At 41.7% G+C, this 23,297-nt stretch overlaps 1 protein-coding gene across 2 annotated transcripts in view; it reads left to right on the top strand.

Annotated features, from left to right (window-relative positions):
• Window positions 1-23,297, top strand: part of LOC114645641 (immunoglobulin superfamily member 22-like) — a 207,265-nt gene that overhangs the window by 11,339 nt on the left and 172,629 nt on the right. For both annotated transcript variants that reach the window (XM_051923400.1, XM_051923399.1), the window contains exons 2-3: window positions 3,571-3,744; window positions 8,546-8,677. In XM_051923400.1, coding sequence (XP_051779360.1) covers window positions 3,624-3,744; window positions 8,546-8,677 — 253 coding nt within the window. In that variant the 5' untranslated portion in view covers window positions 3,571-3,623. The remainder of the gene's footprint in view (window positions 1-3,570; window positions 3,745-8,545; window positions 8,678-23,297) is intronic.

The following is a 23,297-nucleotide window of genomic DNA, read 5'->3' as shown; positions in this document are numbered from 1 at the left end:
GTTGTGATCCTACCACCCAAAAACAGTAAGAAAAGGGGTGCAGGCCTCAATTCAAACATTAAATGCCAGACTTAACCTCTTTGCAGGCGTCTCCCTAGTCAGCCTAGCCCCTAAATCATATGATAGGCTTCTGGCCTGCACAGGCTTCAAGAAAAGTCTACAAATTGGTAATGGAATTGTTGTGATCCTACCACCCAAAAACAGTAAAAAAAAGGGGTGCAGGCCTCAATTCAATAATACAACTGTTGTGATACTGCGGCCTGGTGGCACAGTGGCATAGTGGTAGCGCTGCTACCTCTCAGTAAGGAGAGGAGAGTTCACATCCAGGAACCTCCCTGTGTGGAGTTTTCATGTTCTCTCCATGTCCGTGTGGGTTTCTCCATGTGCTTTGCTTTCCTCCCACAGTCCAAAGACACGCTAGTTCAGTTGATTAGCAATGCTAAATTGGCCCTGATATGTGTGTGTATGTGTGTGTTCACCCTGCAATGGACTGGCGCCCTGTCCATAGATGGTTCTTGCCTTGCTCCCAATGCTTTCTGTGATAGACTCCAGCTCCCTCATGACCGAGCTCAGGATAAAGTAGGATTGAATGATGCTGCCACACAAACACACCAGAAAGGTGCACAGACCTCAAAACCAACAATTAAATGATAGATCTGCCCTCTTTGTAGGCCTCATCCTAGGCAGCCTATCCCCCCAACCCAAAATGACAGACTTCTGGCCTGCATGGGCCCAAAAAAAGTGCCAGCTAAGGCTTTTCTATACCAAAAGGTTGAAAAAATGTCTACAATAAGGAATATTGGAAAACCTCTAGTCAAAAAGAAAACAAAAGACCGAAAGGATTTTTGAAGAATTTGAAATTAAATAGGACAGAAAAAAGGCAAAACAAAGAAACTGGGTGCAAACCAATCCTAAACTAGTAAATCAATAACAATGCCATAAAAGCAAAAGAAGAAGTCAAAAGCCATGAAATTTAACTATTAAATTCATTAACCAAAACAGAGGAATCTAAAGAAAGCAACGCCAAAGTGGCAACTCCATCAGCAGCTTTGTCTTTTATGCAGACGGTGTGACCGCCAGGGGGCGCTCAACTCCCCAAACACCCAGCACAACAGACACTGGGCACAAGTGCAGCAGCACACATTTCCAAGAGGGAAACGCTCTTCAATCATCCCCACCACTATAGTATGCACAGTTAAATAAGCACACAGCATGTCTCCATCTCTCTCTCTCCTTCCGCCTCCACTCTTCCTGGCAAGCTTCATCCTCTTCCTCCCGACTCTAGCTCCCGGAGTAGTGGTAGTTGGCTCCTTTTATAGGACACCTGAAAGTACTTCCAGGATGTCCTGTGATAATCTTTCGGCAGCACTTCCGGGTGTGGTGACAGCAGCCATTACCTTTGCGCCCCCTGGCCACAAACTATTATTAGTGCACTTCGTCAACCCCTGACATGGCATTTCACTCTTAGGTAAGCTCAACGACCGCCTCCTATCCACACGTGTGTGACGCAGAGCTACGCTGATGATTCGCAGCTGCCCCTGTCATTCCCATCAGAGGACCTCAGTTATCACCTTGAATTCCTGAAGGTCTCCCTGACATTGAAACCTGGATGAAGGAGTACCATCTCCAGCTCAACCTGGCAGAGACGGGCCTATCTTGGTATCGATTCAACCTCCCGTTTCTGTTCAGCTCGGCTTATTGTGATATCATCTACTGCTGTATTTGTCTCCGTACTTGGACCGTTCCTATTGTATTATCGTGTTGTATTGAGGATTACTTGTGTCCTGTTCTGTTCGTTGTGTTGTATTTCCCCCTTTTTTTCTGACTGCACTCCCAACCTACCTGGAAAGGGGGTCTCTCTCTCTCTCCAAATTGCCTTTCCTGAGGTTTCTTCACAAAGTTTTTTTTTGGGAGTTTTTCCCTGTCTTCTTAGAGAGTCGAGGCTGTGGTGGGGCTGTCGAAAGGCACGGCCTATTAAAGCCCATTGTGGCACTCCTTGTGTGATTTTGAGCTATACAAAAATAAATTGTATTGTATTGTATTTGTATGGTCTTGTGGCTCACGCCCACCAAGTCGGTACGCAGCCTTTATGGTGGTGATCAGTGACCAGCTGTCCTTCAGGTACCATGTAGTTAGGGTCTCTTGGGAGATTCGCTCTGTACAAGAATCTCAAGATCACAACGTGTCTAACAGAGTACGCAGTGCAACTCCTGCTTCACGTTTCAGTCTTGTCACATCTCCACTGGCAGGACTATTGACATGTGTCCCTAAGCCACTTCAGATGATTCAAAATGCAGTGGCACAGCTGGTGCCCAGGAGGGTACATGTAACTCCTCTCTTCAGGTCACTGCATTGGCTCCTTAGCCGAACGTATTAACTTCAAATCCTTGACGCTTCCCTACAGTGTAGTCCACACATACAGTATGGTGGCACATGGGAGGTCCTTCTTGACCACTGTAAGAGATAGCCTCGGCATACACAGACACGGACTCCAGATGTCTTCAAAAACATGCACCCTTTATTTTGTGACACACACAACAACACGCGGTGCCCAAATCACCACGCTATACTCAGTCCTTAGTCCTTCACTTCAGGCCACCTCCACTCCTCCTCGTAAGCGCCGTCCTCTTCCACCCGACTCTGGCTCCTTGAGTGGGGGCTGCAGGCTCCTCTTATAGCCCACCCGGAAGTGCTTCAGGTGGTAATTAGCCTAATTAGGCTGCCCTTCCGGGTGTGGTTGCATCACAGCCCAAACGGGCTCATTAAGTCATTCCGCTCCCCCTGGCAGTGGCCATGGAGTCCAAAAGGCATGAGCTCTGGTGTTCCACGATTGTGCGCCCAAGGGGGCTGCTCTCTTGTGCCCAGGGAAAGATAGTGCCCCTCTCCTAGTCCGTCCTTCTTCCAGGCATCCCGGTGGGGCAAGATCCCTGGTCGTCTGCCACCCCACTCAAGTTCATACAGAAATGCATTATGGGAAACAGACCGCCATAATTGTTCATAGTCCATCCCCATGTCAATGTCCTTAGGGGCACCCTGCCCACATGAGCCTTTCTATTTCTGTAGGTGCCCCTCTCCCAGTCCGTCCTTCTTCCAGGCATCCCGGTGGGGCAAGATCCCTGGTCGTCTGCCACACCACTCAAGTTCATACAGAAATGCATTATGGGAAACAGACCGCCATAATTGTTCATAGTCCATCCCCATGTCAATGTCCTTAGGGGCACCCTGCCCACATGAGCCTTTCTATTTCTGTAGGTGCCCCTCTCCCAGTCCGTCCTTCTTCCAGGCATCCCGGTGGGGCAAGATCCCTGGTCGTCTGCCACCCCACTCAAGTTCATACAGAAATGCATTATGGGAAACAGACCGCCATAATTGTTCATAGCCCATCCCCATGTCAATGTCCTTAGGGGCACCCTGCCCACATGAGCCTTTCTATTTCTTTAGATGGCACTCTGCTGGACTGGCACCTTCTCTAGGACTCTCGTGCCCAGTGCTGCCAGACCCTGGCGTAGATTAACTGGGCCTGAGACTGGCTGACTGACTGACTGACTCTTTCTTTCTGTTTCTTTGCAGTTTAAGAATCCACAGTCATTTTCGGTTGGACATTTGAGACCTAAAGCTTCACAATGGCCACCAAAGTCCTCCAGTCGTCAGGGGGAATGCAAATGACCTCCTCCACCTCCACCACCACCACCATCACCACCACCAAACTGAAGAAAGTCTCACAATCCAGCAAGGTGGTGGAAGGTAAGCAGCCGGGATTTGCCCCCATTTTCTTTCTTTTTCTTTAAACTTTGACTCTTTACTCTGTGCGGCCAGTTTTGTGCTTCTTTTGGATTTTCTGTTAGTTACACATACAGAACAGCAGCTCTCCGGTCTGGATACCCCCAATTGTATGGAAACACGTGCAAAATGAGTTTTTAATAATCATGAAAATACACTTCTGGGTTTTGGGGTTCAGCTGTAGCTCCCTGAGCAGCTGTGCTCCGCCAGTCAAAGTGAGGGTCAGACATCAGGAGCCTGGAGCTAGAAACGGATGGGGGGCTCACGTCTTAAATGAGCCCAGCAATGTCGTCTGTAGCCCACGTTTCACTTCTTTCACAATGATGTGCAAACTACAATGGAATGTCACCCTTCACAGCAGGGCCATCTGTTGGTTTGGTCCCATTTCACCCTTGACAGTAGCGTCATCCTCTGGTTATGTCCCATTTCATTCTTGACACCAGCGTCATCTGTTATTTTTGTTCCCTTTTACTGCCGGCAGCAGTGCTGTCCCATTTCATTCTAAACAGGAGTGCCATCTTCTGGTTGTGTCCAGTACTACCCTTTACAGCAGCACCATCTGCTGGTTTTGTCCCATTTAACCCTTGACAGTAGTGCCACCTGCTGGCTTTATTCTATGGCAGCAGTGTCATCTACTAGTTTTATCCCATTTCACCCTTGGCAGCAGCACCATCTGTGGGTCATATACAATTTCAGCCCTTGACAGAAGTGTCATCTGCTGGTCTTGTCCCATTTGACCCTTGATACCTGAGCCATCTGCTAGTTTTGTTTCATTTAACCCTTGACAGCAGTGCCATCTGCTGGCTTTATTCTATTTTATCCTTGGTATCTACTAGTTTGTCCCCTTTAACACGTGACAACAGTGCCACCTCATGGCATTATTCTATTTTACTCTTGATAGCAGCACCATCTGTGAGTTATGTACAAGTTTTACCCTTGACACACAATCCATTTTACCCTTGGCACAATACCAGCTGCTGGTTTTGTCCCTTTCAAAACTTGACAGTAGTGCCATCTACTGGTCATAACCCATTTTTACATTGACAAGCAACTTCATCTTCTGGTTTTATTCCATTTAACCTTGACAGCAGGGCCGTCTGTTGGTTTGATCCCATTTTACCCTTGACAGTAGTGCCATCCTCTGGTTATGTCCCATTTTATTCTTGACACCAGCATCATCTGTTATTTTTGTTCCCTTTTACTGCCAGTAGCAGTACTGTCTGTTGGTTTTGTCCAATTTTATTCTTAACAGGAGTGCCATCTTCTGGTTGTGTCCAGTATTACCCTTTATAGCAAACTCATCTGCTGGTTGTGTCCCATTTAACCCTTGCCAGCAGTGCCAACTGCTAGCTTTATTCTATTTTACCCTTGATGGCAGCACCATCTGTGAGTTATGTACAAGTTTTACCCTTGACATACAATCTATTTTACCCTTAGCGCAATAGCATCTGCTGGTTTTGTCCCTTTCAACACTTGACAGCAGTGCCATCTACTGGTCATAAACCATTTTACATTGACAGCAGCTTCAACTTCTGGTTTTTGTCCCATTTAACCTTGACAATAGTGCCATCTGCAGGTTATATCCTATTTTTACCCTTGACAGTAGCGCCATCTACTGGTCATATACAATTGGTACCCTTCATCCTATGGTTTTGTTCCATTTAACCTTGACAGCAGTGGCATCTGCTGGTTTTGGTCCTTTTAATACTTGATGGCAGTGCCATCTACTGGTCATATCCCAGTTTATCATTAAGAGCAGCTTGTTTTTTACTAATTAGTCACAACAGCAGTGTCAGATGTTGGTTTTGTTCCATTTTACCCTTGGCAGAAATTCTGTCTGGTGGTTTTGCCCAATTTAACCCTCAAAAGCAGTGCCACCTGCAGGTTATATCCTATTTTTAACATTGATGGTATCGCCATCTACTGGTTAGATGCAATTGTTACCCTTCACAGAAGCTTCATCATATGGTTTTGTCCCATTTAACCTTGACAATAGTGCCATCTGCAGGGTATGTACAATTTTTACCCATTACAGCCGCACCATCTGTGGGTTATATACAATTTTTACTTTTGACAGAAGAGTCATCTGCTGGTCATAAACAATTTTTACCCTGGACAGGAGCTTCATCCTATAGTTTTGTCCCATTTAACTTTGACAGCTGTGCCATCTCTCTTTTTTAAACTTTGACAAGAGCACCATCAGTTGATTTTGTCCCATGTTAGTATTGGCAGTGGTGCCAGCTGCTGATTTTATTCCACTATAATCTTCACAACAGCGCCATCTGTTGGTTTTGCCCATTTTACCCATGATGGCAGTTAGTGTCACCTGCTGGTTTTATAACTTCACTGAGTACACGCCCAGAGAGCCAAACTTAAAGTTATAATATACACCTTTTTACAAAATACATATTATACACATAGAAAATTACAGATTAGGCTAAACAAACTATAAAAGAGAGCAAGATGATTAACATAAGTGGATCCTAACAATAGACTTCTGTTAATATTATTGTTGGTATCTGAACTGGGAAAAAAACAAACTATTGGTATCCATTTTCCCTTTGACAGCAGCGCCATCTGCTGGCTTTTCTCCATTAGTTCACAAATGTCACCACATTTTATGAAAAGTTTAACTTTTGCAGCAGTGCCATCTGCTGGCTTAATCTGTCATGACACTGTTTTTTTATTGATTAAACCCCGTTGTATTTCATATCTGACATGAAAAATATTAATCTAAACACATTTAGATGTTACTTGTTTTTGCCATTCCCATTCCACAAAGAGAAATTTGGGTTTTACTGAATATAAAGCTTTAAAAAGTGTTTTTCTACACACTAACATAAGCCACATTGAGAAGCTCTTCACCATACACCAAACAGGTTTTGTTCTTCCTCTTAACCCGACTGGGCCCCCTTTTTTTACAGAACCTGAGAGTACTTCCGATGCTGGGATGTTGCACTTCAGGGTCAGGCAGAAGTACCACAAAATAGAAATCGCTAATCCCAGCAGGGCTGCCCCTCTGGACTACAGTTCCCATCATGCTTTACAAATGTGTGTATAGGTACCCTGGCCCAGGAAGGCTGCCATGCAGCCTACAATCCTGGCAGGCTGTTCTCCCCCTGTCCCTCCATCTTAGTGACTTCCCAGCCAAATAAGAAATCTTCATAGCAAGCCCACTCAGACACCAGCATGCCCACTTCTGTTTTCATATTGGCATCTCCTGCCAACCTCCTGACTAAGGTAGGAGGGAACAACAGCAACATTTATCTCTATAACACATATTCATATAACAATATACAAAATGTCAAAGAGAAATTTGCAAGAAAAGGTAAAGCAAATAAGATTAGGTCCATCCATCCACCCATTATCCAACCTGTTATATCCTAACTACAGGGTCACGGGGGTCTGCTGGAGCCAATCCCAGCCAATACAGGGCACAAGGGAGGAAAAAAACCCTGGGCATTGCGCCAGCCCACCACAGCCGATGACAATACATGAATCAATAATCAGTTTCACTAATTGATCAATTAATCCATGTTAATTAAGAAATGAAATTTTCATATAAAGAATAGTTCAAGATTTCACCAGTAGATGGCACTAGTAACAGATAGAAATATTAAACAAAGTGTTAAAATATCGATTACAAAATTATACTAAAACAAACCCAAGACTAAAAAGTTGAAAATAATATCCATCCATCCATTATCCAACCCGCTATATCCTAACTACAAGGTCACGGGGGTCTGCTTAAGCCAATCCCAGCCAACACAGGGCGCAAGGCAGGAAACAAACCCCAGGCAGGGCGCCAGCCCACCGCAGGGCACACACACCCACACACCAAGCACACACTAGGGACATTTTAGGATTGCCAATGCACCTAACCTGCATGTCTTTGGACTGTGGGAAGAAACCCACGCAGACACGGGGAGAACATGCAAACTCCATGCAGGGAGGATACCAGGAAGCGAAACAGATTAGGTAATAATATTAAAGAATAAGTAACAAAGAAAGAAGAAAAAAAAACAAATAAATCTAAACAATCTTAAAAACAGATAAATATCAAATGGAAGAGAGGGCAAGGAGGACAGAAATGACCTAGAAAAAAAAATCTGCAGGGGTACCAAGGCCAAAAAGACCCCCCAGACCCCCCTGGGCATTCTACCTAACATAAATGTTCCTAAGTCACATAATTGGATTTGATGAGGTTGATCTTGTGGATAGCTGAGACCCCCCGCCTTCATTCCATCATCTCAGGGGTCTGGTTGGTGCTTTGATCAGTTGGTGGTGGTGCAGTTACAGAAGAACCAGAAAAGACAGCAGAGAATAGCAGGGATTGGTAAAGATTGCAGACCCCTGAAGAATATGATAATTCTATACCCATACAGCCTATTACGAGTAAAACTAAAACGTAGCTACAGAAAAAGACGAATTAAAATGCCCTGCCATTCTACCCATCTACTCACTACCGCCACCTTCTGGCCAGGTAAGGAACTAGGAGCCATCCTGGGAGCGATGCCAGCCCATGCCTGCCGTCCATTCTTCTATTGAGAGTGGTACATGATACAAATATATGTGCTATTTGGTGTGTTACATAATACATAACTATTTTTGATTTTTACAAAAAGTTGAAACATTTATGGAAAAAAAGAAGGAACGCTTGTAAACCAGCTGTGAGAAGATATGAATTTTTCCGTAGTTGGTTTAAATGGAACAGTTTGAATGAAAACCCCCTAAAATGTTGCTGTGTACGCTTATATCTCCGCAGAGAAAACCGAGCAGCGCAAATCATCCATGACAATGGAGTCCTTCCACCTGGTCACCAAGTCATTTGAGATCCCACCTGGAGAATGCGTCCCCATGTTTGACGAGAAGCCCAAGGCCGTCACCGTACCTGAAGGTGAGTCTGCATTTCAGAGGTCAAGGTGCCCACAGCACAGCGACTTTGGCACTTGCATAGACAAGGAACACAGCGCCACACATAAACTCAGATGAAGAGCATAGCATGGAGTAACCTGACAGCCCTAAGGGTAACTTTAACAAGTCATGGATGGGTGACTCCAAAAAAAAAGAATTCTTTAAAATCGAAAGCCACTTCAGTTGTGAGAAGAAGCACTGAGAAGGTCTGCAAACACAAGAAATGAAAACATCAGAATGAGAGTCAGAGGTTAGGATTGTGTTTTTATTTCATTTGTTTTTGAACACAGGAAAGGTGCTATATAACTAAAATGTATTTATTATGACATATGCAGTGCCGCCCCTAGCCAAACTGGGGCTTCTTCTTGGAATCACAAGACAAAAACATGTAATCCAATTGGCTGTCCATCGAAGCTCCTGAATCGTGGTGGTCCACTAAACCCAAAAACACAGATACATATTGATCATCTGATCACGGGCCCCATGCACAATGCGCGATCTGCATATAGGAAGGGGCGGCTTGGTCCGTACATTTGTGGATTTAATTTAACCAGTAAGGGGGCGCTTATGTGGATCGCTGTGCCCCAGGGCAGTGACGGGGACACCGTGCTGTAAAAATGGTGCCATTCTTCGGACTAATAACCAAAGTCCTGACTCAAAGTGGCCATAAAAGATCCCTGGGCATCCTTCATAAGGAGTAGGGGGTATCCCGATGTCCAGCTAAAGTGTTCACCATGGCCTGGTCATTCTGACCCCCCCTGACCCCCCCCCCCCCCACCTAACACTTCATGTGTGGAGAGAGAACTGGTGCAAAAATGGCTGCCGTCGTTTCATCCAGGTGGATGTTACACTTTAGTGGTGGTCCCCACTCACTACATCAAGCACTTGAGTAGCGAGAAAGGTGCTACTTAAATCTAAAGATTATTATTATTATTTTCATTTTTTATGGAGAATTAAATTTTTGATAATTATTTTTGTTTTCCCCATTATTTTAGATAGACTATAGATTTTGACTACGAAAATGTTCAAAATTATTGGAATCATACAGAAAACAAATTTATAGCACAGACCAGTGGACACATTTAGATAGATAGATAGATAGATAGATAGATAGATAGATAGATAGATAGATAGATAGATAGATAGATAGATAGATAGATAGATAGATAGATAGATAGATAGATAGATAGATACTTTATTAATCCCAAGGGGAAATTCACATACTCCAGCAGCAGCATACTGATAAAGAAAATATTAAATTATTAAATTAAAGAGTAATAACAATGCAGGTATACAGACAGACAATAACTTTGTATAATGTTAACGTTTACCCCCCTGGGTGGAATTGAAGAGTCACATAGTTTGGGGGAGGAACGATCTCCTCAGTCTGTCAGTGGAGCAGGACGGTGACAGCAGTCTGTCACTGAAGCTGCTCCTCTGTCTGGAGATGATCCTGTTCAGTGGATGCTGTGGATTCTCCATGATTGACAGGAGTCTGCTCAGTGCCCATCGCTCTTCCACTGATGTCAAACTGTCCAGCTCCATGCCTACAATAGAGCTTGCCTTCTTCACCAGTTTGTCCAGGCGTGAGGCGTCCTTCTTCTTTATGCTGCCTCCCCAGCACACCACTGCGTAGAAGAGGGCGCTCACCACAACCGTCTGATAGAACATCTGCAGCATCTTATTGCAGATGTTGAAGGACGCCAGCCTTCTAAAGAAGTATAGTCGGCTCTGTCCTTTCTTACACAGAGCATCAGTATTGGCAGTCCAGTCTAATTTATCATCCAGCTGCACTCCCAGGTATTTACAGGTCTGCACCATCTGCACACAGTCACCTCTGATGATCACGGGGCCCATGAGGTGTCTGGGCCTCCTAAAAGCCACCACCAGCTCCTTGGTTTTGCTGGTGTTTAGATGTAGGTGGTTTGAGTCACACCATTTAACAAAGTCCTTGATTAGGTTCCTATACTCCTCCTCCTGCCCACTCCTGATGCAGCCCACGATAGCAGTGTCATCAGCGAACTTTTGCACGTGGCAGGACTCCGAGTTGTATTGGAAGTCTGATGTATATAGGCTGAACAGGACCGGAGAAAGTACAGTCCCCTGCGGCGCTCATGTGTTGCTGACCACAATGTCAGACCTGCAGTTCCTGAGACGCACATACTGAGGTCTGTTTGTAAGATAGTCCACGATCCATGCCACCAGGTATGAATCTACTCCCATCTCTGTCAGCTTTTCCCTAAGGAGCAGAGGTTGGATTGTGTTGAAGATGCTAGAGAAGTCCAGAAACATAATTCTTACAGCACCACTGCCTCTGTCCAAGTGGGAGAGTAATTTAATTACGTTACTGGTGTTTACACAATGATATCTAGTCCAGTGTGTCTCAAAGCATTTTGGACCGAGGACCTCTTTGTCAAAATCAAAGTTATGGGGTACCAACAATGGCCGACAACCACTCAGCACTTTAAATTTTGTGTTACACTTGTCACATTTATTTTTCCCCAGTGGCTTGTCATGTTATAAAATTTTGTGAAAAACCCAATTACAAAGAAGAAGCGTTGGCCCACAGACTCCAATCGTGAGTTAGCAGACCTAAACAGCACTGTTTATTGGATACCACCTCCTTAAGTTTAAGTGGCCCTTGTAAGTTCCTCCTGCTGATAGACCTTTGGGAAGGTGTGTGACGATGCATGTCCACTCCAGGCTCCCTCTTTACATTTGGGAGCCTCTCGAACCCAACACCATCGATAGTTATGACCGAATTAGCTGACTGATGGGGTCAAATCACACATGGAGAAGGGAATGGTGTGAAAAGTGTTACATGCTTTTATTAAAAAAATCAAAACAGAACCAAAAACAGTGTCCACAGTGCAGTGCTCAAACATGTCCATAAATAAATCTCTCTATTGTAATAAAAAAATCCCACAATGAGACGAGACTTTTTGGAAGATTTTTTCAAGTCCCGCCCTCCTCTCAATCATATTCAGCCACGCCCACAGTACTCTCACCTCTCATTTGTGTGAATGCCTTTGACAGACACACTTCCTTTTCTCTCAGCTCTTATAAATTTTAACGTTTTCCTCACTTTAAGTTCCTAATTAAAGAATGCGTATAATCTTATTGAAGAATATCATCGCAAAGGGTTATCAACAAAAAAAATGAGTAGATGGGCAAACTTAGCACTGCGAAACGATGAAGTCAAATGGATGAATGGCAAAAATGTCAATCGGTTACATGGCAAATTGGTTAAATGCGTATCAATAGACTCTGCTGAAACAGTTGGTGGTGATGGTGCGGAAGATGAAAACATCAACTTACAATATCATGAAGAAGTTGAAAAAGGAAGACTGTAAGGTTGAGTTTAGGGAGGAGGTGAGACAGGCACTGGGTGGCAGTGAAGACAGCTGGGAAACTACAGCAGAAGTAGTAAGGGTGACAGCAAGAAGGGTGCTTGGCATGACATCTGGACAGAGGAAGGAGGAAAAGGAAACCTGGTGGTGGAATGAGGAAATACAGGAGAGTATACAGAGGAAGAGGATGGCAAAGAAGAAGTGGGATAGTCAGGGAGATGCAGAAAGTAGACAAGAGTACAAGGAGATAAGGCACAAGGTGAAGAGAGAGGTGGCGAAGGCTAAAGAAAAGGCATATGATGAGTTGTATGAGAGGTTGGATACTAAGGATGGAGAAAAGGACCAGTGGGCTACACAGAGGGGGTGAGCTGGGAAAGATGTGCAGCAGGTTAGGGTGATAAAGGATAAAGATGGAAACGTGTTGAGCAGATGGAAAGAGTACTTTGAGAAGCTGATGAATGAACAGAACGTGAGAGAGAAGAGGTTGGATGATGTGGAATATAGTGAATCAGGAAGTGCAACGGATTAGCAAGGAGGAAGTAAGGACAGCTATGAAGAGGATGAAAAATGGAAAAGCCGTTGGTCCAGATGACATACTGTACCTATGGAAGCATGGAGGTGTTTAAGAGAGATGGCAGTGGAGTTTTTAACCAGATTGTTTAATGGAATCTTGGATGCCTGAGGAGTGGAGAAGAAGTGTACTGGTGCCGATATTTAAGAATAAGGGGGATGTGCAGGACTGCAGTAAGTAAAGGGAAATAAAATTGATGAGCCACAGCATGATGTTATGGGAAAGAGAAGTGGAAGCTAGGTTAAGAAGTGAGGTGATGAGGTAGTGAGCAGCAGTTTGGTTTCATGCCAAGAAAGAGCACCACAGATGCAATGCTTGCTCTGAGGATGTTGATGGAGAAGTTTAGAGAAGGCCAGAAGGAGTTGCATTGCATCTTTGTGGACCTGGAGAAAGCGTATGATAGGGTGTCTCGAGAGGAGCTGTTGTATTGTATGAGGAAGTTGTACAGAGAAGTACGTAAGAGTTGTACAGGATATGTATGAGGGAAGTGTGACAGTGGTGAGGTCTACGGTAGGAGTGACGGAGGTGGGATTACATCAGGGATCGGCTCTGAGCCCTTTCTTATTTGCAATGATGATGGACAGGTTGACAGACGAGATTAGACAGGAGTCCCCGTGGACTATGATGTTTGCTAAAGACATTGTGATCTGTAGTGATAATAGGGAGCAGGTTGAGGAGACCCTGGAGAGGGATGGAGTTATAGTGTAGAGAGGAGAGGAATGAAGGTCAGTAGGAACACCAAGACAGAATACATGTGTGTGAATGAGAGGTAGGTCAGTGGAATGGTGAGGATGAGGGGAGTAGAGTTGGCGAAGGTGGATGAGTTTAAATACTTGGGATCAACAGTACAGAGTAATGGGGATTGTGGAAGAGAAGTGAAAAAGAGAGTGCAGGCAGGGTGGAATGGTGGAGAAGAGTGTCAGGAGTGATTTGTGACAGACGGGTATCAGCAAGAGTGAAAGGGAAGGTCTACAGGTTGATTGTGAGACCAGCTATGTTATATGGGTTGGAGACGGTGGCACTGACCAGAAAGCAGGAGACAGAGCTGGAGGTGACAGAGTTAAAGATGCTAAGATCTGCATTGAGTGTGACGAGTATGGACAGGATTAGAAATGAGGACATTAGAGGGTCAGCTCAGGTTGGGAGACAAAAGTCAGAGAGGCGAGATTGCGTTAGTTTGGACATGTGCAGAGGAGAGATGCTGGGTATATTGGGAGAAGGGTGTTAAGGATAGAGCTGCCAGAGAAGAGGAAAAGAGGAAGGCCTAAGAGAAGGTTTATGGATGTGGTGATAGAGGACGTGCAGGTGAGGGTGTAACAGAACAAGATGCAGGAGACAGAAAGATATGGAAGATGATGATCCGCTGTGGCAACCCCTAACGGGGGCAGCCAAAAGAAGAAGAAGATTAAAACGTTTACAGTTTCCCTTTAGAATAGCTTTTGCAACGACAATTAACAAATCTCAGAGCCAAACATTCAAAAAAGTCGTTTTATTTAATAGAGAGAAAGTAATGAAATTCACTCACGGGCAGTTATACGTTGCATTGTCACGATGAAAGTCCAAATACAGAATCAAAAATCAATGCGATACTAACGAAAATTTAATTCAAAAAATAGTTTTTACTGACGTTTTACAGTAAAAGTGTAAGTTTAAAATGTATTTGCGTATTAATTTCAAAGCCAAAGACAACAAAATCGTATTATCAAAGAATAACCCTACCGCAACATGAAATATAATTTACTTTTAAATTATTTATTTTATTAAATTTATTTTATTTATTTATTTATTTTATTTAAATTTATTAATTTTATTATTTATTCATTTTTAAAATTATTTTACTCTTTTTTAATATGGTTAATTGCTCGCTGTAATGTAAAATAGTTCTATTATGCACATGTAACAATTCCCATGAAAATAAAAATCTGTTTAAATTGTACAACCGCAATGCGTGAGCGACAGCACTGCAGCAGAACTGCAAAGAGGCTAGCATGTAGTGTATGCCCGGGGGTTGGTGAGCGAAGCGAGCAGGGGGTAAAGCCCCCTAGTAATCCATAAAAACAAGTGGATACTGGGGAATAAAAACACAATAAATAAATCCATTAAAAGCAGTCACTGGCTTCTTCAGATCCCAGCCCACCTCCTTCTTCGTCTTCCCGGCTCACCCATCACTTGCGCAGCCAGTGGAGACTCAGCAGCCATGACCTTCATTCCCTGGCCCCCATCTTGGCTGCCTCCTCACAGCGCAGCCAGACTATCCAAGGTCAATCCCTGGGGAGGTCATCAGCCATGCTCACCCCACTCCACGCCATTGATCAATGGGGTGAACCAGCCCCTAGAATGTCACAGGGCCCCTGTTTGTGCTGCTTTTCCCTTCTAGGCAGCCAGATCGTCCTCACCGAGATTGCTCTTCATACTCTTCTTAGCCTCCTTCCATCGTTTTTCTTCATATTTTTCTCCCCTCTCGCACTCACGCTTCTCCTTTAATATGGGGACGTGGCACAGGTGTGGTGATTAGCAGCTCCTAGGATCAATTACGGACACGGATGATTCCTCACCTGTGCATTTAAGTGTGGAAACGCCCGCGCCACATCACACTCGGGAACCGCTGCAGCCACACTACCACGCCCCCTCTTTAAGCCACAAGTGTCGCAATTATTATTTGAAAAGGTGTAGAAAGACAAGGACAAAATATAAAGGTTTGGGGGGATCCTCCCCATGTATTATAACTTTCGTTGCAATGAAATTTCGCTGTTGGTGAAGAAAGATTCACGTATCTTGACTTTGCTGACGATACTGTGATCTTCGCGGAGTCAATGGAGGCTCTGATTGGGGCGCTCGAGAGACTGAGCGAGGAGTCTGAGTGTCTGGGCTTGCGAGTGTCCTGGATAAAAACCAAAGATCAAGCCTTTAATGACCTCTTGGACACGGCCATCAGCAGTGTGTCTGTCTGCGGAGAGAGTGTCGACCTCGTCCAGAGGTTTACTTACCTTGGCAGTGACATTCATGTCTCTGGTGACTCTTCCTATGAAGTCAGTTTACAGATTGGGAGAGCATGGGGGGTCATGAGGTCACTGGAAAGGGTTGTATGGCACTCCCAATATCTATGCAAAAGGACGAAGGTCCAAGTCTTTAGAGTCCTGTTTGTGAGACATGGACACTATCCAGTGACCTGAGACGAAGACTGGACTCCTTTGGTACTGTGTCTCTCTGGAAAATCCTTGGGTACCGTTGGTTTGACTTTGTGTTACTCATGGAGTCCCGAGTGGCTGGACCAGGCCAAGGGGTCGCCCATGTAACACCTGGCTGCACCCTGTGTTGGCTGGGATTGGCTCCAGTAGACCCCGTGACCCTGTAGTTAGGATATAGTGGGTTGGATAATGGATGGATGTATATGGTGATACTAGGATTAGAAAACTGCAGTGCTTGCTTCTGAGGGTGTACTCATGCATGTCAAAATGATTTTCCTTATTTAGTGTTTAATTGGAGTCATGCAGTGCAGGATGACGCTCGACCCTCCTACAGGTTTATTGAGTGTGCAGACCAGTGTTTTGCTGTTAATCATGCTGGACGTATGAGAAGATTTTATGGAGACAAATGATGTTAAATGAGGAATTTGCAGCTTTTCTTTCCAAATGCAATTCACGTTCATCTGTAAGGTGACAATAAAAACCAGTTTGTAACTCAAATGGTATTGAATGAAATGTGAATTGCTCTACCTGACTTGCCGCATCATTGACGTCATGTCTGTTTTTTGTGCTCAGGGACGTTTAGCGGTCACACTGTTCCCAAATGCTACTGAACCATGTTCAGGCACACATCTTCCAAGTGGGCCAGGGCATGGTATGGTTAGCCCAGCACGGAGCAACCACACCAGTCAAATGAAATAGACTTTGCGGCAGGGACGTGCTGGTCAGGGGGGCAGGTGAGTCAACATGAAAAGTAAAAAAAAACTAATAATGATAACATAGACTGAGGAGATCGTTCCTCCCCAAACTATGCGACTCTTCAAATCCACCCGGGGGGGGTAAATGTTAGCATTTAACATTATACAAAGTTATTGTCTGTTTTTCACCTGCATTATTATCAATCTTTAATTTAATATTATTTATTGTAACAGTATGCTGCTGCTGGATAATGTGAATTTCCCATTGGGATTAATAAAGTATCTATCTATCTATCTATCTATCTATCTATCTATCTATCTATCTATCTATCTATCTATCTATCTATCTATCTATCTGTTATATAGTGCCTTATCTATCTGTTATATAGTGCCTTATCTATCTATCTATCTATCTATCTATCTATCTATCTATCTATCTATCTATCTATCTATCTATCTATCTATCTATCTATCTATCTATCTATCTATCTATCTATCTATCTATCTATCTATCTGTTATATAGTGCCTTTCCTATCTATCTATCTATCTATCTATCTATCTATCTATCTATCTATCTATCTATCTATCTATCTATCTATCTATCTATCTATCTATCTATCTATCTATCTATCTATCTATTTTATAGTGCCTTTCATATCTATCTATCTATCTATTATATAGTGCCTTTCCTATCTATCTATCTATCTATCTATCTATCTATCTATCTATCTATCTATCTATCTATCTATCTATCTATCTATCTATCTATCTATCTATCTATCTATCTATCTTATATAGTGCCTTTCCTATCTATCTATCTATCTATCTATCTATCTATCTATCTATCTATCTATCTATCTATCTATCTATCTATCTATCTATTTTATAGTGCCTTTCATATCTATCTATCTATCTATTATATAGTGCCTTTCCTATCTATCTATCTATCTATCTATCTATCTATCTATCTATCTATCTATCTATCTATCTATCTATCTATCTATCTTATATAGTGCCTTTCCTATCTATCTATCTATCTATCTATCTATCTATCTATCTATCTATCTATCTATCTATTTTATAGTGCCTTTCATATCTATCTATCTATCTATTATATAGTGCCTTTCCTATCTATCTATCTATCTATCTATCTATCTATCTATCTATCTATCTATCTATCTATCTATCTATCTATCTATCTATCTATCTTATATAGTGCCTTTCCTATCTATCTATCTATCTATCTATCTATCTATCTATCTATCTATCTATCTATCTATCTATCTATCTATCTATCTATCTATCTATCTATCTATCTGTTATATAGTGCCTTTCATATCTATCTATCTATCTATCTATCTATCTATCTATCTATCTATCTATCTATCTATCTATCTATCTATCTATCTATCTATCTGTTATATAGTGCCTTTCCTATCTATCTATCTATCTATCTATCTATCTATCTATCTATCTATCTATCTATCTATCTATCTATCTATCTATCTATCTATTTTATAGTGCATTTCATATCTATCTATCTATTATATAGTGCCTTTCATATCTATCTATCTATCTATCTATCTATCTATCTATCTATCTATCTATCTATCTATCTATCTATCTATCTATCTATCTATCTATCTATCTTATATAGTGCCTATCTATCTATCTATCTATCTATCTATCTATCTATCTATCTATCTATCTATCTATCTATCTATCTATCTATCTATCTATCTATCTATCTATCTATCTATCTGTTATATAGTGCCTTTCATATCTATCTATCTATCTATCTATCTATCTATCTATCTATCTATCTATCTATCTATCTATCTATCTATCTATCTATCTATCTGTCTGTCTGTCTGTCTGTCTGTCTGTCTGTCTGTCTGTCTGTCTGTCTGTCTATCTATCTATTATATAGTGCCTTTCCAGTCTATCTATCTATCTATCTATCTATCTATCTATCTATCTATCTATCTATCTATCTATCTATCTATCTATCTATCTATCTATCTATCTATCTATCTATCTGTTATATAGTGCCTTTCATATCTATCTATCTATCTATCTATCTATCTATCTATCTATCTATCTATCTATCTATCTATCTGTCTGTCTGTCTGTCTGTCTGTCTGTCTGTCTGTCTGTCTGTCTGTCTGTCTGTCTATATATCTATCTATCTATTATATAGTGCCTTTCCAGTCTATCTATCTATCGTTCCTCCCGCACACTATGCGACTCTTCAATTCCACCCGGGCGGGTAAACATTAAAATTATACAAAGTTATTGTCTGTCTGTATACCTACATTGTTATCGGCATTGTTATCACTCTTTAATTTAATATTGTTCTTTATCAGTATGCTGCTGCTGGAGTATGAGAATTTCCTCTTGGGATTAATCAAGTATCTATCTATCTATCTATCTATCTATCTATCTATCTATCTATCTATCTATCTATCTATCTATCTATCTATCTATCTATCTATCTATCTATCTATCTATCTATCTATCTATCTATCTATCTATATGTGTCCACTGTTCTGTGCTATAAATTTGTTTTCTGTATGATTCCAATAATTTTGAACATTTTCATAGTCAAAATCGCTGAATCTACGCATTTCCTGTTACAATACAGTGGAGAAACGTGAGGTGCGGCAGCGACGAGCCTCCCCTCACCTCGGACTGAGCTCCCCCTCACACACGGGTTTGATGCCTGCAATTGGCACGTGCCTGTTGCTGTCTCTCTGTATGTTGCCAATATAATGTTTGCACACGCGTTTATTATACACCCTAACTTTCCACAGTCTGACTAATATCTTTAATGAGTGTGTGACATATTTAGTCTTGCTGATCGGACATAAAACCTCAGTGAAAAGGCACAGGGTGAGGCAGACAGTACCATTCCGCCCAGAAGGGGGCGCATGTGAGCCCAACAGGTACTCGTCGCTGCTGTTCTTCTACGCAGAGGCGTCAATAAGTTAGCAATATCACAAAGTCAAGTGCACTGCAGCGGTCCGTTTATTTTTACTTTTTGTTCCGACTGACTGCCAAAATGGAAGATTAAGATTTTTAAAAACTAAAAGAAAATAAGGAGGACTTTTACAAGAAAGTGACAGAGATTTTCGTGGAGAAGGACAGGCGCATAGACTTCATTTACAAATAAATGTAAGACCATAAACGGTTTTTTAATTTTATAAAAAATGGGATCAGACTAAAAAAATCCAATATCTAAAAACTTAATTTTTGACCTTAAATAAAATATTCTTTTCTTTTTCTTGTTATCCTTCTGTTGAACAGTCTGTATTAAAGTCGATTAAAGCATCAGAATTAGAATCTTTTAAAAACAACTAAATATTTCAATTAAGGTCAAAATTGAAATCCGTTCTTTTGTGCACCACTCTATACTTTCACTTGTATTGAATGAGTGTGAATTGTGGAATTGCAACGATAAATTTAGAACACATGGAGGGTGAGGAGCAAATGTGCGCTCTCCACACTCTCTCTCCGCTATAAATGTAATGTTCTTTCTCATCCAAATATGCATCTTACCTGTGTGTGTGTAAAGAATGTTGATGAGATATGAAACATAACCAGTAGTCCGGAGCAGACTGGGTCTCCTTCAACGAGTGAGATAACGAGGTCGACCCACTCGGTCCATGACATTATTCATTGTAATTTTCTTAAAATTTGTGACGAGTGCGCAGCTCGCTACTTGCTATAAGCCTAAACTCTGTCTAAACGGTTGTCAAACTTAATACTGTGCACTGTTGTTTAGACACAGCTTAAAATTTGATGACATGCTTTGAAATAAAATTTAATGAAACTTAAAAATTTAGTAACTCGTCTTACACGTTATTAGAGTACATGTCAAATGTCAATGTCATGTCCAATTTCCAGTACCCTAGTAGGCTAGTAACTTACGCAGTTCGTTACTTTTAGCAGCCACATCATCAACAATACTGCTAGTGTCAAGTTTGGCTATACTAAAAGTATAACCTCCATTCAACTTAAAATAATTAAGGTAATGATTCACACTTAATATTTTCAATCGGAAACAATATAATTCTTTTTATCTTATTGAGTCCACAATTTTTAAGTTGAGGCAAATCATTTAGACTGATTGGGTGTGATTAATTTGTTTTATACTGAAGTAAATCTATTTTTTTAAGTTGTTACAAATGGTTTATTGGTCGTAACCTGTTTTTATGCTATTAGAAATATTATGAACATAACACATTCCAATGCTGTACTTTCTACATTTATTTAAAAATCTAGTGCAAATACACAAGCATTTTGAAGTGTAAATCTTAAATAAACAACAAAAAAGTATTAAGCGTTTCTACAGCTTTCTTGAAAGTATGTTTAATTATGAGTTCTTATACTTAAAATTAACAGTTGAGAAACAGGATTACTCACCAGAAATCCTCCATTATAAAAGTCTGCTGCTGAAAATGACCAGACCTGTATAGCCACATCCACTCCACTCAGGAAAGTGTTCTTCTTTTTTGGCAGTTGGAAAGCCAGCACGCTGGAAAGTTCGCCCGGAAGAATATACAAACAGCCCCTCGCACACAGCACACGAACAACCTAAAATATTAGGTCAACTGAAATAGGATTTTTATGTTTATTCCCTCCACCATAACTTTGGTACAAAGATTTTTTTTTACTTTGATTGTGATCTGAAACCAAATATTTCAAGCTACAACACTAAATGACTAATCTTAAGTTGCTTGAAAGAGAAAATTTACGTTGAATGAACAACATCAATATTTTGATGTTTTTTAGTGTAGGATACTTTTAGTGTAGGATACTTTTCTCCACCGACATCAACATGAAAGCCACAAGATGTTCTCGCGTCATTGTGCTTCTCAGGATGGCATTTGACTCTCTTCAATGCAGAGAATGGTCCTTCACATTGCAGTTGCGACACAGGCAGCATTAGCAGGAGCTTGTAGACAAGCCCAAGCATCAGTTAAGAGGTTCAACCGCAGTAGCACCTTGTAGCAGCAGAGAGGACATTCTTTACAAGACTTGCAAGTTGACACAGTTGTCCCATCTGATGAATTTAAATACTAGAAATGAGATCAAATAAATTGCAATAGTCCTGCGGTGGGTTGGCACCCTGCCCGGGATTGGTTCCTGCCTTGTGCCCTGTGTGGGCTGGGATTGGCTCCAGCAGACCCCCGTGACCCTGTGTTCGGATTCAGCGGGTTGGAAAATGGATGGATGGATGGATAAATTGAAATAATGTATATGCTAACCGAAATGTAGGGGCGGGGCCGGATTTTCCTATACGCTAACTAGGCTTCAGCCTAGGGCCTCAAGATCAAGAGGGGCCTACATTCAAATTGTTAGCAAAATTAAAATTACACTATTCTAAAAACAGTGAACACTAAAACACTGAACCGAAAATAAGGAGAAATTCTACGCATATGACTAATAAACAAACATAAAAATGTATTGGTTAAGATCAACGCGTTAATTTTCCACACAGGTTGGTACCAATCACAACATGTTTCATTTAACATATTGATATATATCACAGTAATGATGTATTTTATTATCTCTCATGTAATTTACAAACTTGAAAATGGAAGGTGAAAGGGCCGCATAAGTGGAATAGCCTAGGGCCTCTTTTCATATAAATCCGGCCCTGTGTAGGGGTATCGAAACAGAAATCGGTTAAAAGGTAGTTTTGACCAAATTTTTCACTGTAACATTGTGTACTGACAACTTAAACAACTTGACGTAATGCGGTATATTGTATATATAGGATTATATAAATCGCAGTACCGGACAGATAATGTTTGGTAGTTTAGAAAGTTAATTTTAATGTCAAACAGTAACCAGTACATAAAATTTATTTCATGAAACGGCCAGCCCATAACCAGACCAGAGTCGGCGGCCCACCGGGCATTGCCCAAATGCCCTAATGGCCAGTCCGCCCCTACCAGTACTCAATATGCACGCTGCCATCTGAATGGTCAATAAGCTACTCTTTTGAGTTTATATATTTGTATATCTGACTTTGAAGTAGTCAACGCCTCACCACACATCACTGCTTTGGGAGATTACATGCGGACAAATTGCCAGTGTGAATGCACCCTGAATATTACTATTAGTTGCTCTAATTTATATTGCTGTGCTCCAATTAGCTTTTCATCATCTTCTTGTTCTACTTCTTCTTCCTCTTGTTCTTCATCTTTTCCCACTTCTATGTTTGGTTGATGTTTTATAGGTTTTTGTGTGATTTTTACTATCAGATGCCTTTCCTGACACCATGTCTTCCCATTTCTCCATGTAAGATATGAATATGTAACACTATTCTCCATAGCCGATTTAATGCATATTTCATGTATTGTATATTCCATAGTAGCAGAATAAGATTTCAGTATTCAGCCAACAATAATGGGACCCCCTATTAACACAAGACGTTTTGTACACTAATTGAAATCCTGTAATTTTAGGCTTAATAAAATCATTTGGCTACACATTGCATTACCGGTATGACTGACTGTACTGCCCCCCGCAGGTAAGGACACCACAGCACGGCACACCACTGCTAATGACTAATGAACACCAGATTTGCATAAAGGGGACTGTCCATTTTTATATTCTCCAAGCACAAGGGGGGGCGGGGCCTGCTCTCCACTTTGGGGCGGGGTTAGGAGTCCTCTTTGGGCATCAACTCAGAACTGCCATTGAAAATGAGGAAATAGTGATAGCGCCTCCTGTCGTCCCGGAGGGGAATCGCTTACCTCAGCAGAGCCACAGAGGCGATGTCCAGGA

This window comes from Erpetoichthys calabaricus, chromosome 2, assembly GCF_900747795.2.
Source record: "Erpetoichthys calabaricus chromosome 2, fErpCal1.3, whole genome shotgun sequence".
Lineage (NCBI taxonomy): Eukaryota > Metazoa > Chordata > Cladistia > Polypteriformes > Polypteridae > Erpetoichthys > Erpetoichthys calabaricus.
This window is presented reverse-complemented; position numbering and strand designations above follow the sequence as displayed.